The sequence below is a fragment of the Brachyhypopomus gauderio genome, chromosome 18 (genome assembly GCF_052324685.1).
Source record: "Brachyhypopomus gauderio isolate BG-103 chromosome 18, BGAUD_0.2, whole genome shotgun sequence".
NCBI lineage: Eukaryota > Metazoa > Chordata > Actinopteri > Gymnotiformes > Hypopomidae > Brachyhypopomus > Brachyhypopomus gauderio.
This window is the reverse complement of record NC_135228.1, coordinates 14,423,073-14,440,966: the sequence shown is the minus strand read 5'-3', so window position 1 is coordinate 14,440,966 and position 17,894 is coordinate 14,423,073. Positions and strand designations below refer to the sequence as shown.

The window sequence follows — 17,894 nt, the reverse complement described above, 5'->3', positions numbered from 1 at the left end:
CCTTTTTAAAACTTTAATGCAGAACAGGGAGCGGAAGGTGAGCACAGAACGGCGCCGTTCAATAGTCTCTGTCGCACAGTCTGATTTCATAAACACCCCAGTAAACGATCTGCAAAGTCACTCATAGTTGATATTGGAAAATGTGGGTCTATGATGAAAACATGAGCCTGCGCTACTTCTACATATCTTTTAAAAAACGCCCAAACACCAACTGAATAGGCCTATTTCTATATGCGTGCTCAATAATAAATCAATGTGTTTACGCATATAAAATGCTAGACCTTCTCTAAACAAGCTGCATTTTTTTTTGTTCTTCGTCCTCCCAACACTGCCTACAAAATACCCACATGAAGTAGCCTCAGAGTGACACTGCCGATAAAAAGACGCATAGTGCAAACCTTAATCTCTGTTCTCCTGTGTGGGCACATTTTATCTGCCTTATCTCCGTTTTTCAGTTTCCCTACAAAAATCTCAACCACTAAATACCAAAAGCATTAAAGGTCTGCGCGTGCACACCCTTTTTTCTCATTTCTACTGTTACAGACTCCAGCCAAGAGGATCAGGCTCTCTCTGTGACCCTGTAGTCACAACACACACCAGAGAATCTCGCCCACTTCTACGCGTTTCGCTCGTTTATACACTCGTGCCACATGACAGTAAGCGATGTGCAGATCTGGAGCTGTGGGTCGTCTACAGACGGACCGAAGCACCCAGTGGTCTATACGCCACCGCCAAGCGCGCGCGCGTTCTTCTTGCACTGTCGTGTTACTTCATCGTTCTGAAAGTCAACGCGCGTTCTCTTGTTTCTCGCGCATTCTTTTTCCTCCCGGTTCTCCCCAAATGGTTGCCATGCCAACCCCAGCCATTCAACTTTGGGATGCTGCGACGGGGCTCCGGAAGCAAGTCTTCCCGTCAGCGTCTTTCTCCATTTTTCCTTCCAGATAAAACGGCAAACCTGTGCTACAGCTGGTTCGCGCGGACAGCTGAGGGACTGTGCTTTAAGGCCTCGCTTTGTTTAGACGTATCATTAAAGATTCTCAAAAAGAGAATATATGTATTACTCACATTTGATCATCTTACGATACTGAGCAGAGCTAAACCACTTGCTTGAATAAAGTACAAACGCCGCACAAATGTGCAGTTCAAAACAACTCACAGAAATAGACTCGAGAACCAATAGGACATCTATGGAGTACAATCGCATCCAGACTCAATTACATCAAATAAAGGCTCCCAATAGACACCTATAACAATTAAAATTACCATCATCTGGGCATCGTTCGGTCGCTAAAGACTACCATTCAGTCTGCATCACAAAACCTGTGCCAATGTTTTTTACCTCCTTTACTGTCAAAAGATGGATGCAGGGCCTACCTATGTGGCTGTATGTGGATTGTTTAGCAGCGCTCATGTGGGAGGCGATGAGCATGAACGAGACTTGGCGCTGAATGATCACTGTAATTACTACAGCACACGCGCCGAACAAAAGGCATCTCCAAAATACCACACGAACAGACTTGAGAGCAACGAGCTCTTGTCAGATAGTGTACTGTTCTAGCGCGAGACCTGGAGGTGGCTGCGTCTGAGGCCGTGGCGCGCGCAGGCATACTTACAAGAGGAAGCGTAATAAACCCAGGTCAAGCTTTTAGCAACAAACCATTAGTGATTCATTATTTTCGCTAAGTGTGAGAGGGATTTCAATCCTATCAGACCTAAAAAAACAACTTTTTAATCACAATGTTGTTACAAAAAAACGTCTCACCCCCTTTCAAATTAAAATCTCTCTTTTTGAGTAGTTTTAATAGTTTGCCTACTCACTGATAAGGGCAATGTGAGGATTTGGGGTAGTGTGACTGTTATCTGAAAGAGACATCATCACTTCTTATCCCCTGAAGAAAAAAATGCTGAGGCTAAGAAAAAAAACGAAAGTTTTTATAGAGTGGAATGTGGTACCATCTGGTGGTATAAAACTGCATTGCAATAGCAAAATCCTGTTTTTTTTTATTCGTGGGTCGGTGGGTCGGTCAGTTAAGCCTGGTTTATACTCGACGCGCCGCGAGCGGCGCGAGGGTCCGCGCGGCGAAAATGACGTAATCGCGGTGGCTCCGCCCGTGCGCGAGGGCCTCGCGCGCTGTCGCGGCGCGAGGTCGTGCACCTCCCGAATTTTGTAACTTCGCGCGCGCGCCGCGCTTCAGCGCGATGGACAAAGTCATGTTTGCCGGGTTCATACACCTATACAAGGTGGAATTAAAGCACTTGTACGTCACTTTAAAGGTCCATTTCAATATTTCCCAGCACGTTAAACTTAATTAAGTTAAATATTTATACATATACTCGAAATGAATCGAAATAATTCGCTTTTTTATCACATTATTTAATGGTTGTTTATTTTCAAAACGCCCAATCTTAACGTCTTCACGTTCTCTCATGTTTCGTCCTGGAATTACAAGAGGCTCGTATTTGTTAGCGTAATTTCAACATTTTAATGTACTTTAGCCTAAATTCCAGCACTTTTCAAACCTGAAACACAAAGCAACATTAAAATGCGTCAGGTAAATGTTCATTCCCTTTTTTTTAGGGGTGTTTCTTTATACTACCACATATAGTTTCGGACAACATTGCAAAGTCATATTTATGTTTGATGCCTGGTGTATATATACGGTCTCTGGTCAGGTAAAATGTTCTTTCACCGGTTTCGCAGGGGTTTTTTATTCTCCACTGCCACCTATCGCCACCTATCGTTTCGGAGAACACTGCAGCGACGCTCGCGACGTTCGCGAAAGTATAAACGCCTACACCGCTCGCGCAGGGTCGCGCGAGGTGGGCGGAGCCGCGCGCTACAGTCACTCGCGAAAGTATAAACCAGGCTTTAGTCAGCCAGTCAATCTGTCTGTCTGTTAAATCTAATTGCATACACTAAACAATAATGAAGTGATATACTAAAGGTCTAATTTAGGTATAATCCATCTGCTTTATCTGAAAAATGTTATAAAGAACTTACATTTTTAATAGGATCAACACTATTATGTATGCACAACACATAATTACTGGTGGAAGCTGGCTGAACTCCTGGATGGGAAGGTTTTGTCCTCTCTTTCTGAATCCACTAAATGCACATTTAAATATATTACCTTAAATATCTTTTTCCTTTTCATATTAAAACATTTTCCAATTTTGCTCATTACTTAGAATGAAATTTCCTCATTACTGGTTAAATCATTTAAAAGAACTTTAAAATAGACGTTTCCCATTTCTAGTCCCATTTCATACCACTGTTACATAAAACTGGTTTTAATGTTCAGATTTTAATAGATCCTCCAGATACTAAAACATCAAATCATGAAGTCACTCAGAAAAAAGCACAACATCTCTCTCGTTACAATCTCTGATCTGGAGGGCAGCATGCAGAAACCTCAAACCTTTAAGGTTCATGACGTTCGTTCTGCTCTTGTGTGAGCACAGGTGCGCTAGGTTACCAGGTCTCCAGGCACTGCCTGGGCAGTCTCAACTGGGCCTAACCACACGATACAGCATTGACAGGCTGCCGGTGTAATTAGCCTGTACCACTGAAACCCCAGCACACCTGACACCTGACACCGGCTTTGTTGACACTACTAGAGCCCACAGAAAGGTGGAAAACCTGTTTGTCTTATAACAGACTTAAATGGTAAAACCAAATTTTTATATTGTTTGAAGCTAATTATAGGCCATCTATTGATTACTTACAAAATAAAACTCAGCACAAGCACTTTGTTTTTGTTTGGATGCTAAGAAATTAATATATTGGGGTAAAGTATACAATAATATCATATAAATAAAATATAATGTTGGTCAGTGGTGTTGATTTTAGGTACAACCTGTAGTGCAACAAGTGCAACATGGACATTCCTAATATGTTTACATTACAGTAACTACCTGAAATGTACCATAAGATATGAGAACTGGTCTTTTGGAGCTTTTTACAGTATATATTCATTTCTTAGTGAACAAAATCTCACCATCATTCTTTAACTAAATTACTTCTTACTTGTTCTTCTATACATATATTGGGCTATCAACATACCTAAGCTTGGAGATTTTGTAAATAGACATTGAAAAGCATCCACACATTTTTTTTCTACTGTAACTGAAAGTGGGATGTGGATTCTGTCTAACATTGATTGCTGGATGGCTCAAGGTTGTTAGCTTTTTTCTTAGCTAAACTTATAACATCTGGCCTCTTGCAGGGAGCTTATTTCATTGCTGCTTCCCTACTACCAGGCGGACAAGCATGTTATTTAGGCTAGTCTGATCTTGTCTGATTGTGAAAAGGCCTTAGGTACATATTCACATTTCTGGAAACGTGTGATACTTCAACTAGCCAGCAAAATAATTTTTGATCGTTCAGTGTTCATAATGATCAAAATGATAACAGTTACAGTTAGAGGTCCCTATGGTGCTTTGTCGTCAAATGGTGAAAGGGCTAATTTTGTATTGATGCTGGGACTGAACGAGACATGTTTTCACAGTGGATATTAAAAAGGACTTGATCACTTTACACAAGATACACATGGAATCGCAAAGTTTATTTCGCCAGACTTCCGACAAAGAGCTGGGAGCGACGTTTGAGGACATGATTTATGCATAGTTATATGTTGCAGCTTTGAGTGTCACAATCCTTGCCCGTTAATTATAAATTATGAACAGGCTATTCAGTGAAACGATCAGTTGCACAGTGGCTTATATGTTGAAGTCATAAAAAAGCCCAAACACTTCAACTTTAGTGTTCGTACAAGCACGTATAAAAAATGAAGCATGTTTTTCCTAGATTGGTGTTCATCGAAGTTGAAAAAAAGAAGAGAAATGTGATGGTTGAGAGCGATACACTGAAAGTTCACAACCACTGGCGCTCATGTTTCGTTGATTAATGAGCATGACTTTACTGGTTCGCTTGGTTCCACTTTTAACCGAATTAGCCTAGTTGGCTCCGGCCCATCCCCGGGCTCAACCCACCAACGTTCGGGCGGGGCCGGTAGCAACACCTGTGTGTGGTTTTTCCGTGAGCACACTGCGTAATTTGAGTCTTCGTATGGTTATAGTTTGGCCTTAAAACGTTAGTTCTGGCGAAATTCTGGTGTAAACAACCATTTACTGTCAGAAACGATAAATGGACGTGTCATCAGATGGATTAAATATTTTGTTGTGTTAAGTTTTACTTCTCAATATCGTCACGAGAAGTTAATACGATGCAGGTCATTCGTCTTACTTCTGATTTGTGTGAAAATGGTAAGATAAATGATTCAGTAGTCAAACCAACTTTATAATGTTATATTATATTTTTACAGCTGTAAATGTTAACGTGTACGTGTCTGAGTGAGCGAACGAGAGAGAAACAGGTAGAACGCGTTCGTGTGTATATGGGAGACGGGCGGATTAGTGTCTTCTTAATATATTTGACAATTCTGTCTTTCGACACAAGAACTATTGATACGTGTGCTCCATGACCAGTGGTCTGATATCTGTATTAGTGAATAAGCTTTAATAATAGCCTAACTTTGCAGTCGCAAGCGGTTTATATTGAAGAATGGATGTTATGAACATCCTTGTTGACAGAGCAAATATTCCTCTAAGATGACCAGTGTGTAAAAAGCCGATCCCTACCACCACCTATCCCTGCTGAATCATTTTAAGCCCTGTCAGTCCTTATCAAATAATATAAGGATTATTTAATGTATCCATGATGTTACAATTCTGTTTTATTTAATGATATTGTGCTTTTTGTTGGGTGGCTAGTATTTTTAGAAATATAGTTTGTCTATAGCTATATTTTAGTTATCCCTTTTTTGTTAACTTAGTTATCTACATACTTAGTTATCTATACATTCGATTTGGATACAAATGATATTCATGTTAAGTGCCGATATAAAATGTATTGAATTGCAAACATGTCGTTTACATTTCAGTTACAATAAAATATAATAGAGGAGATTCGTAAACGTTTAAAACATCACTCACAGCTGTGTGAATATGGCCAATCGTATGTAACCTCACATGTATCCTTGCTGATGGAATCTTTTCTGTACATGTGTTTAACCCATAATGCATTTTTGCACCTGTTTTAGGCACAGTAATCACGTTGCTTTGCCCAACGTCCACGGCTGCCTGCAAGATTGACTTTGGAAGAGCCACTAACTGGTCCTTCATCAGTGGACACAACTCCACCATAGCTGCCACTGCTGTTGCTCCAGACAAATGGAGCAGGTTCAACTTCTGGATTGGTCTGACCTTGGCCGTCTTCTCAGCGTTCCTTATAGGTGGCAGTGTGATCCTGAAGAAGAAAGCTCTGCTCCGACTGGCTACAAATGGTCAAACTAGGGCAGGTGTGTGTGTGTGTGTGTGTTATTGATCACTGTTAACTGAGCAAGGACCTATTCAGCCCAGGTGACACAATATATGTTTAGGTAATAGAAAGTGACGGAGGCAGGCTGCTTAAGCAAACCGTGCGTGCTAATATGAAATCTGCTCACTTGTACATAGTCCATATTTACTGCAAACATTGGCTAGAGAGGTGGAGACCTGTGCCAATGGGCTTGATCAAACAGGTGAAGTAAAATGGGTTTATAGTATGAAAGTGTATTTAGTCAAAACAAACGCACGCTCATTAAAATCCGTAGGTGGGTTCTTATTTTATAGCTTTTGTAGATTGTTGTAGGACTGTATCATCATTAAAAGTATTAATTAAAAAGACATACATTTTGAGACATGCATCTCTAGTAGAGCCAGAGACTAATGCAGCGATACTCTAAATCTACAACTGTGTTTTGTCTAGGGGAAGGTGGTCATGGCTACCTGAAGGACTGGCTGTGGTGGGGTGGACTTCTGACCAGTAAGCAGTACGACATCAGTAAATCTGGTCCAAGTCCTTTGGTAACACTCATAGTAATTGAGTAACACGAGTAACGTTTGTGCATTTCTTTGGCACAGTGGGAGGCGGTGAGGCAGCGAACTTTGCAGCTTACATGTTTGCTCCAGCCACTGTGGTCACTCCTCTGGGAGCCCTGAGTGTCCTTTTCAGGTAACATCCTGACCTAATGAATAATCTATTGTCCTTCATGGCACGATTCGATTTCCTGAAGTGCACAACAGTGTGATGTACTCTTACCAGACACCTAACTCCTACCTTGTGCCTAAGCACTGCTGACTATATTCGGTTCATATATTGTATAGGTGCTCTTTATAAATGTTAAATTGCAGACTGTAGCCCATCTGTTTGGTATGCACGATATGGCGCAGGTAGGAATCACTGCTGGGCTGAAAGTGGTCACACTAAATTACCCAGCCAGCGGCAGCCCTGTGGTCAAAAGCTGACCATTAATGAAGGCCTAGAGGATCATGAATATAAATTGTGCATGCCAACAGATGGACTATAAAGTTTATACTTTCAAGGTTTTAAAATGGTAAATGTAATAAGACCATGTATGAACGCACTCAAGACTGCACTGAATATGAGAACTTTCATAATGGTCCATCCTGCTTTTCAGGGTATCTTAAGTTTGTTACTTTACATCTGTTGGATGATTGATTTATTTCTTTTATTATTCACTGCATGACAAGCACTCGCACTGTACCGGAGTGTTTAATCAGACCCATCCTGTGGTATATGAACCAAAACCTGCCACGCCAACTATATAGCCTGTAATAATTTTATAACACTTACACACTTGAACTAGTGGATCCTGATGGGTTGTAGATTGTGAGTGGCTTGTGGGGTGTCTGTTGCTCTGCCCAGTGCTCTGCTTTCCTCGCACCTCTTTGGGGAGACCATGAACTTGTTGGGGAAGTTAGGCTGCATGCTCAGCCTTCTGGGAAGCACCATAATGGTCATACATGCACCAGAAGAGGAAGCGGTGAAAACATTACACGAGATGACTGATAAATTGCTGGACCCAGGTGAGTGTGCACATCATTTTCCTTTTAGATTCCCAGAACTTGGCGATTTTGTTATTGTATCTATTCTCCTGGAGAACATTGTTTTTGTTTACATGATGAATAAAGTTTATTTGTTTTCTTTTAATTAATAGCATAGCCTTGAGCATAGTTTCTTCTGCTCTTATTTTCTGATCTTATTTTTAATCACTTTATTAAACTATCCCTTTATGAAATGCATTATGAAAGTACCTCTTAAAACAAGCTGCAAACCAATTGTTTTTTTCTGCTGTATTCCTTCAAGGGTTCCTTGTGTTTGCCAGCATCCTTCTTATGGCGTGTTTGGCTCTCATCTTCTACTTCTCTCCTCGTATTGGTCAGACGAACATACTGATATACATAAGCATCTGCTCCTTGCTGGGTTCCTTCACCGTGTCCTCGGTGAAGGGCCTGGGCATCGCCATCCGCACCTCCTTCTCCGACCCGGCCGTGTTCCTCCACCCCCTCACCTGGATCCTCCTGATCATCCTGGCGGTGTCCGTCGTCATTCAGATCAACTACCTGAACAAGTCGCTGGACACCTTCAACACCCTGCTGGTCTACCCCATTTACTACGTGTTCTTCACCACCGTGGTCCTGTCCACCTCCATCATCCTGTTCAAGGAGTGGGGCTCCATGTCGGGGGTGGATGTGGTGGGCACTGTCGGAGGCTTCCTGGTCATCGTGCTGGGCGTGAGCATGCTCCACCTCTTCAAGGACCTGCAGGTGTCTCTGGAGGAGCTGCGTAGCACCTTATGTCAGCCTCAGGGCCAGCACAGCCTGGCCAAGCGAGAGGACAAGCACGTGCTCATCGAGAACATGGAGTCCCTGCCGCCCATGAGGGAGGACGGCCCACGGGTCTTCATTATCAGCTGAGTGGAATTCAAGAGAATATGCAAAAAAGGGTTTTTTTGTGTGTTTTGAGATGTAATGTTTGTGTTTGCTGCTGCGTGAGGGGAGGGGGGGTCCCGCACTCTGATGGACGCTGTTTATGATGCAGCCGGGCTTCTGTTGGGGCTGCGGAGGACATGACGTGACGAGACGGAGCCCCTGAGGTTTTCCCACGTGTAGCTGTGCGTATCTGATGTTTTTTCAGTATTGCTAGGGACCTTTTCGAATACTATCATGTCTTCATTTTTACAATTTCAGAAGCATCCGTCATGTCACATTTACATTCTTTTTGTACTTTATTGTACTTTTTTTAAATGTACAAAGCTCAAAAGTATCCAATGCGTTTTATACTGCTGCTCAACTTTTTAACCATGTTATAGTTACAGCAAAGTGCACTTTAGATGAAATGTGCAAGCTCTGTTCAGATGCTTTCCTATTTCATACTATACACATCTTCAAATTTGGGCTAAGTCATGCAAATATTGATGCGTTCATGAACATTTCATATTTAAAGAACCTTTCTTCTAAAGGTGCATTGCCTTAATAATCTGATTCGGAAGTCCAGTCAATGGAGTCTGATTGGTTTAGGTCATTTGGAAACCTGTGTTTGTACAAGACAGGTGTGAGGGTCTGACTTGACCTTCTTGAAAATGTGAATTCCACTTTAGCCATTGGAAAGTTGCTGAAGACATGAAACGGCAGCCGTGCTGCTCAGTACTGTCAGTGATGCAAGAAACCACGAGCTGGGGACGTTCATTAAAATGCAAGCGGTTGCTTATTAAACAATATTCATTTGGTCATGTCATTCCAGATTTGTGTTATTGTGTACCCGCTTCTTGTGTGAGAGATTCATGTCCACCACATTGGGCAATTGCAGATTATTCCACTTGCAATTTACATCACAATTTGACAAAATGGTACTTAAGAATAATGAGTAATGGCTAATTTAGTCTCCTATTAGCGCATAGGAATAGTGTTCATATGACAACATTCTTTCTATGGCAGCCTACAAGATAACTGCTACACAGTGTGGAAGCTTTTGCCCATGGCAATCACAGAGAAGCATGAAATAATATGAACGGCACATGAAAAAGAGCTTCCTCTTTGAACTAACAAAGTCACAGTCATAAGGGCAGCCCCAGGTGAGTCGTATTAGGCTGAAATGTCAGTAGGCAGTGTCTGTGTCGACGATAAAGGAGGTCTGACAATGGGCACTTTGTTATGCAAGTTTGCAGAGCAACGAGGCTACTTACAAAATCTTCACAAATCACTTCACCACAAACATAGAGGTTTGTAAACAAGAAAGGAAGTTGTTTTGAAAATCACAATAACTTATGCCACACGCAGACAGGCTGCCTCAGCAAAACAGGAACTATAGACTTAATCGGATTTGCGAAACCACATACACAGACATACGCTAAAAATCAAACGTCTCGACTAAAACACGAGCGTTACTAATCTCAATCGTCTAAGCTGTGCTTTCTCTCCCCCACATCCCAGAAAAGCCTAACCATCTTGTCATTGTGAACCTGTTCCTGTGAGCTTTTTCCACTGAAGTTGCTGACTTAGCAGGCATTTGAGAGAGACCTGGTAGGTGCCGGTGGTATATAGAGCAGGCGGGTAAAGGTATGGAGCTCCCTGCACCAAGTGTCACCACTACACGCTGGGGGGACCTGGGCTTCTCCATACGCACAGCAAGTTTCCAAAGCGAGGGCCAGCCTGAGATGTGCTGTGTGGTAGTCCTGATGCCGAACTTTCTCCTTCACAGAGCAGATATTACGCCTTTGAGCTGACCACGGGAGATTGAATTCAGCTCTTTCAAGCTGCTCCTGCTACAACCCTTGTAAACCATGTGAGCGTCTGCTCAGAGCGCAGAGGAATGTTTTAACTTCTGTGTACAACAGTAAACGGAGGGAGTAAAGCCCCCCACTTTACGGTACGGCATGGTTACACCTCTTCAACCTGGTTTTGCAGCACGAGACCGCGTAACCGGTCTCGCGAGTCTGCACCGGCATGAAACAACATGATGCGGCTATGGAAACCGTCCCGGAGAAAAGGTCCCGGAGACAGGGTGTCCAACAACTAATCAGCAAACAAACTGATATTAAAGGAAAGAGCTGTAGGAAAATACTGATATAGAAATGGTTTAAAAATTGGTCAATCCTCGCGTTTCCAAGATAGGTTAGGTTTATATGTCTTTCTGACCAAGTTTACCTTGCAATAAACTCTAGTGTCTGGTGACTGAGAGACACCTCAGAATTTGACACTGAAGCTGTACTTACATCAAGGAAGGTAACTTTAGAAATGTAATTTTAGAACACTGTGCTGTTTTTTTCAGTTTTGGTGATTTGGTCTCAGTGTTTAGTTCAAAGTCATGACTTTTGTATTTAAGATGGCTAACACGTTCTGAATCTTCTAACAAAATCTACAAAAAAAAATCTTCTGTTGTACATTTTCTATTACATGTCTCCAAGATGGACTGGTAAATAATTAGGCTCAGTTGGTCAAACGCTTGCTCGCTTGCTCACTTCTCATTAGATAATCTTTGCGTCAGTTTTATCTACATATGAAGTGTAATTTAGAGTTTCGTAATTTGTGTAGTGATTTTTATGCGCTAGCACTGTATTTACACGAGGTAAACTCATTCCTAACTGCAGTTCCCACTCTCGCCAGTAGGCGTTACCATCTCCATTCAAATACTGCACATGAACGCCTGCTGTTACCGTATTAGTTTTATTTCTTACAAAAAAAAACAGCGAAGAAGTAAAGTAATTGTACTAATTGCATTTGTCTTGCTGAATAACTGAAGTAGAACTCAGCAGGAGATATTTGGCAGTTTTTAAGGGTTGATGAAACAGAGTCGATTCAGTACTAGATATTAGTGTGTGCGCGAGTGCGGTGGTGTGTGGGCTTTTTTTTGGGGGGGGGGGGGGGGGGGGGGTTGCAGAGCTCGTCAGCCTTCACCGTTTCCAGATTGCAACATCATACATAATCAATTAGAGATCAATTCTCCATTGAAGTCATTTCTTTCATCCCTTAAAATCGACGTGTCTTTGCTTTAAAATAACACATTGTGCTTTAATTGGTTTTTGTTAAAGTCCACCCAGCAGCGCTTTGAACTGCAAAGGTTAAGTCATGAAATATTCAGTGATGAACTTCACTGTAGTGTGATGTTTTTGTTTTTGATTCCTCAAACAAAACAAAACGGGCTCATGAATTACATTCATTTGCAAAATGGTCCATCTTTTGAAGGATTAAATGGGTCACTTTACACTGCTGGTACTGATTTTTTATCTCCCCCTTTGTTTGATAAACCTTTGGTCAGGCCTGGTGATTAATCTTTTGGACTGCATGAGTAGGAATAATTTTTCAATAGATGTCGGACAGGTAGGTGCTGGCGGTCCTCCATCTTGGTTACAGCTAACTTCTGTAGGGTCACTTCTGTAGGGTCACTTCGAAGGCGCGATTCATGGGTGGTTTTGGATTTCATGTCGCCTCGTATCTATCCATAGCAACCAATCAGAGCTGTGGTCTGTGCATATCATCATCTAATGATTGTTTTGTTTTTAAGGAGCTCTCTCTGTCTCCTAATTAACAGCTATGGCATTTGGGATAAATGTCAAGTGTTTGTTTCAATCATTGAGCCCTTTGTCCACTTAATAAATCCCATCAGAGTGGGAGGGAAGAGGAGGAGGAGGATGAGAGTTAGCTGGAGGCTCGAACAGGCTAAAACAGAGAGTCTGGAGAGCCCGGCACGAGTAAAGAGCCCTTGGAGAAGAAGGATGAGAAGGTAAGGGAGCTAACCCAGTCTTACTGGAGAGGAAAACTGCGCATGTAGTTACCACAGACATAATAAAGTCATGTTCCAGAATAATGAATTTCTCTCTTATTCAGAATGCAACATCTTGAAGGAATGTCACGGACTGCTTACCAAGGCCTAGAGTGTAATACATTTTGCATGTTTATGGCTCAAACAAACAGGTCTCCTTGTTATTTGTTTTTTCCTCTTTAATTATTATTTGACACGTTGATTTGGGTGAAATCACCCGCAATCAGCTGCATTCAGTCCCTTCACTAAATGGCAAATTTTACTAATCAAACCCCTATTTTACTAATCAAACCCCAAAATGAGTGTGTAGATATGTATCTTTTCCCACAATAATAATCACAGGTTTTGGCTGAAGTATACATTTCACATTTAGTTGGTTTCTCCATGGAAACTCCTTATTAGTCATTTGTGTTATTAAATGTTCATGATGAGGCTGCATGGGAGAACATTCTCTAATTTTGAAAGGCCATGTAGCATGTGCTTCCTAACAATGATACTCATCATCTTGCTTACTACAAATTCTCAATTGTCTATTACACTGAAAACAGGTATGTTTGACAGAGAAAATGGTCATCTGTCAGGTATCACACAGGCCACCACACTATAATGTCCTGCCTTGGCTCCAGAAATGCCCCCAGAGAATATTTCCTAGAGGGCTATAGCATGTCTTCAAGACAACTAAGAAATATGACCTTTTTTCAAACATAAATTAAGATGGCATAATATTGTGCTGCAGTAGATTTGATTTTTTTAGTGCAGTATATGCATAATTCTCTTGAATGAATGATTCCTACATTTTCTTTAATCTGAAGAGCTGAATCTGTGAGAGCAACATTTGGGAAGAATTATGTTCATTTTTTCATAATTCACCATATAATGTTCCTTAATCCATGTTTCCTGGAGAACACGGGTTAATGCATCTCCTTGTAGATTAGTGTCCCCTCTCCCTCCCCTAAATCAACAGGCACTAATTGCATCACAGCCTGGAAGTCTTTGGACGTTCTAGAAGTTCCTGTTGTAACTGAGGAACGGCGTGAGGTTCTAGAAGTTCCTGTTGTAACTGAGGAACGGCGTGAGGTTCTAGAAGTTCCTGTTGTAACTGAGGAACGGCGTGAGGTTCTAGAAGTTCCTGTTGTGACTGAGGAACGGCGTGAGGTTCTAGAAGTTCCTGTTGTGACTGAGGAACGGCGTGAGGTTCTAGAAGTTCCTGTTGTGATTGAGGAATGGTGTGAGGTTCTAGAAGGCCGTGCACTTCCACCGTCTCACTGTCTTGTTAACCAGGCCTTGCTGATTCGACACTGAAATCAGTAGGCTCAACAAAAGCAGGCTAATTAGAGATAAGAGGAAGCAACAATGCTGCTATCATAAATTAGCCCGGCTGCTCCCCTAGTGCAGCATGCGTGCTGCGTTCACTCCACCCTTCTGTCTCCTCTCCCTGTAATGCTTTCTTGGGTTTTCAACATGGGAAGACCGAGCGGTAAATTAAATTAATGTTAGCCTTTTCTCAATCATTCATCATTTCCAATAAAATGATTAGAGCTGTTGTAAGTACGTTGTTAAAACTGAGAGCATAAAAGACCCATTAAAAAGTCATTAAAGCCAGCTCTGCGTGAAGGTCTACCCTGTTGGGCTTTAGCTGTCCAAGATGGAAGGGCTCCATTTTATGGACATCATTTGAAGCATGGACCCATAATTACATGCTGAATGAATAGGAAGGCTAAACAGTTGAAAACATAAGGACAGTAGAGAATTAGCCAGAAATGACTTAAGGACTGTGAAGCGGACTTGGTTTCAATGGGGCTGCATACTGTTTGTGCCTCATGTCAGCAGGTGGAAATGAAGGAAAATACATGCACAGATGTGTTACTGCTTTGTTTCTTTATTAACTTTAATTACTGGGAAAAAACACTTACACACTGTGGCTCCTGTTTGTGCAAGGATTTACTTGATGTCAATCCTGGACTAAAGACAGTACCAGCGTAGCAATAAGTTTTCAAAGAGACAGCAAAGCACTTCAACATGTAGGCTACCATGTGCTGTTTATGTCAGTGTAAATGACTGGATTATAACGGTTTATTCACACATTATGATTCACTTGAAAGAAAAAGATAATCGGGATTAGATTTTTAAAAATCTGTTTAATCGTGTGTAGCATATGACAACAACTAGCAAAAGTCTTCGATGCATTTCAGCAGTAATGTGATGTTTTTCTCTCAGCGGCCGTATTTGTCCTGCGATGAGGCTGCGCCGAGCAGAGGGGTCGTTAAAGACATAAGCGTCTTGATGAGTTATTTCATCTCTTATTTAGCATGGGCTGGGCTCTAAGATCGACTTTTTAATTAGATTGCAGATGGCGGAGTCGTTTTATTATCAGGTACCTCGTGGGAAGGTTACTTTATGTGCGCTCCTGGAGCTTTCTGTCGAATGCTGCTCCCATGGTTCTTCACAGCTAATTGGACCACCTCCGCATCTGCATGCCAAACGCGTTTTATCAGAAAATGCCTCGGTCCATTTTGTATATTCTTATACTTACTGCTAATAACAACTCTTTATTCAGCACAGAGCACGTTCATATTTCCTCAATTAAATCGGGAAATTTGGAGTTAGCGTGTGTTGTTTCTGGGTTACCGGAAAACTGTTCGTATTCTGTCGCACCGGACAAAGCTGAATGTTCCGGTTTGGCGTAGGTCTGAGGTTCTGGTTTAAAAGTCCAGACGTCCTCTCGTTTCCCTTGCTAAATGTCTTAGCCTGTAGGAAACAGTAGAGGGTGCTGTGACTATCTTATCAGAAGAAAAAACACAAGCAGTTCTCGCACTCCAAAAAAAAAAAAACAGAACTTTGTCAAAGCTTCTTTTTCATAGGAATGACATCGTTCAGACGACATGAGTCAGTGCGTTTCCTAATTGGAAAAAAGCTTAAAACGGGTAACAGGTTCATTATGTGATTTCATCTTAAGACCTTTAATAAACAATTAAGGGTGCAATAGAGTGGTTAATTTGATTAGAGTACGATAAACATTTCCATTTGTTTGTTTCGCCATTCATCACCATCTCGTGGGAGGCCAGAACGCGGAGCGAGCACTTTTGGGTGATCCCAAGTGGTCAGACATCAATCAAAAGCCGAGCTGCTCCATGCGAGTATTTAATTAGTGTAATGTTAAGATCACCTGGATCCGCTCCAGGAAATTCATAGTGCCCGAGTCTGAAATTAGAATGGGTGTTGATTTCAGGCTGAGCTGAAGGCTACAGTTACTGGTTACTCGGTACTGGGAGGCAGTCGGGTTCTTTTGGCTGTTGTTTAAATGTTTCCTTTGATGTTTCGATCTCTTTTAAGTGAAGACTGGAGAAAGAGCAGTTCAAAACCGACTTTTCCACTCGGTGCCTGAGTGAAATTGCCATTATCGTCGTCGTCGGCAGATACTGATAACCAGCTTTCCAATCGCAAAGCTTTCCAATTTAACAAAGATATTTGTTAAATAAGAGCACGTGTTCAAGTGGTACGTACAGAACACAGCCCAGCTTTAGAAGTAATCAATTAGCCGAATCCTCCCGCGGTTTACATCAACAGGACTCAGGACTTTCTCCTATGAACTGTGTGCCGTGTAACCGAGCATCGGTTCAATAGCACACGGTGGTTCTGTGTTACTTTAAGATGAAAGGAGCCGTGTTGGGTTCGTGAGGCCGGTGTTCCTCCTGCTCTCCGGGCGGAACGGAGAGCCCACATGTCTCCCGCCATAATGGCTCCCTGGAACTACTCTCTGCAAAATAAACAAGACATCACGCGGCCTGTGCCAGAGCCCTAATATCATTTCCGATGGGTAAATGTTTTCCATCCCCCTAGTGCTGCTGCGAGGTAGTTAAATAAAACATCGGTGAAAATATTAATGTTTCATCGCCGCTTTTTCCCTGCAGCTCCGCCTCGGTAGCGCCCTTTTTCAAATTTATGGAAGGTCATGACACCCCTGGATGCTGCGTAATGGAGGGAGAGCCATTTTTAACATGCCTGAATTTATTAATGATTGCTGTCAACAGGGCTAAGCTGAGGTCACTTGAGAGAGGTAGTATGTTGTGACCAGGCATTCTGGCTTTCAAACATAGGGACACTTTGGTAATGTGATTTTCTGTGGCAAGTTAAATTAATGAGTTCAACCCTTTATTACATCTGATTTTTCATTAAAAAAATCAAAACAATGTATTGTTATTGGTAAATGTGCTGGCAAGAAGAGTTGGATAGCCTATCAGTATTCTGTAGGCTCACCAAAGTGTTATAATTTGTTTTAAGTGTTAACTCAACATTTGTTTTGGTATTTTAGCCTACTTTTGTAATTAGGACAGACTTTCTAAACAATGAAGCACTGGCTATTTTTCAGATGTCATTCTGTGAACAAAGTTCCTGTTTTGGATTATCTGAAAATGTCATTCACTGATGCTTGCAATTTTGAACTTTACTGTATGCTCCCTTTCTTGAAAATCCATTTTGTAATCTATTTAATGGCTCCTAGAGCAAAATTGCTAACATTAATTTTTGTCTTTAGAGCCTTTACCAATCTTGGTGCATGACTGGCAACCCGCAATCCATCATTCTCCTGAAGAACACCTTTCCCATCGTGCATCTCCCCATCCTACAGGGACAGATCTGTAGGCCCACATATCGCTCCCGGCCCATGTTCACCATTATTAATAGCGCACCGTACACAACAATCAATATTCTTAATATCACTTTTACTGCCTTGCAGTCTTTGACAAAGCATGCGGCGGGTGGGACTGAAGCGATAATTTAAAAGCAGCGGTGGATTGGTTCCGTGATCACGCGTGGTTATTCAGCGATCGCTGAAACAGTGGCGGCGGAGGCGGAGAGACGCGCGACACGGAGCCCCGTCTCTTGTGATCCTCCGTTTCACTGTGCTGATTAAGTGTGCTGTCACCAAGTGGTAGATCTCAGCTCCATCAGCCCGTGGGGGAGGCTTGGAGCAGATGAGCGTGAGCTAGCATGTAGCAGCGCCTCCGCCGGCTCACGTCTGACTTCATATTTGAAGGACTTGTGTAAGGGATCATTGGTTTTTAATGACTCCTTTGTTGAGGGTTAAGGTGCAAAAATGAAAAGGGAAGGTCTGGCTAATTTGAAATGCACTGAGAGAGAGTTCCGCAGCATAGGAACTGTTCAGTATGCAAACGTTGTCCTGTCAGGAACCGTGTTTGCTACAACTCTAAATTAGGCGACCAGTTTTGGT

The 17,894-nt window shown here is 42.1% G+C and overlaps 1 protein-coding gene and 1 long non-coding RNA gene across 2 annotated transcripts; one reads left to right on the top strand and one right to left on the bottom strand.

Annotated features, from left to right (window-relative positions):
* Positions 1–4,969: 4,969 nt before the first annotated feature.
* Positions 4,970–9,640, top strand: nipal4 (NIPA like domain containing 4). The gene is made up of 6 exons (XM_076980351.1): positions 4,970–5,265; positions 6,102–6,359; positions 6,809–6,865; positions 6,964–7,054; positions 7,769–7,929; positions 8,210–9,640. Exons 1-6 carry the CDS (start codon positions 5,226–5,228, stop codon positions 8,818–8,820), a joined length of 1,218 nt encoding a protein of 405 aa, XP_076836466.1. The 5' UTR covers positions 4,970–5,225; the 3' UTR covers positions 8,821–9,640.
* A 5,202-nt stretch (positions 9,641–14,842) lies between these two features.
* On the bottom strand, positions 14,843–16,587 carry LOC143482308 (uncharacterized). Its single transcript, XR_013122194.1, has 3 exons — positions 15,831–16,587; positions 15,293–15,412; positions 14,843–15,134 (listed from the first exon to the last, which is right to left on the bottom strand). It is a non-coding gene; the product is annotated as an uncharacterized LOC143482308 (long non-coding RNA).
* Positions 16,588–17,894: the final 1,307 nt, after the last annotated feature.

Excerpts from the sequence above, each read along its gene's own strand:
- nipal4 (XM_076980351.1), top strand. The coding sequence starts at position 5,226 with ATGCAGGTCATTCGTCTTACTTCTGATTTGTGTGAAAATG. Across the intron at positions 5,266-6,101 it reads TTCTGATTTGTGTGAAAATG|GCACAGTAATCACGTTGCTT; the intron begins GTAAGATAAATG and ends CACCTGTTTTAG. Across the intron at positions 7,930-8,209 it reads TGATAAATTGCTGGACCCAG|GGTTCCTTGTGTTTGCCAGC; the intron begins GTGAGTGTGCAC and ends TATTCCTTCAAG.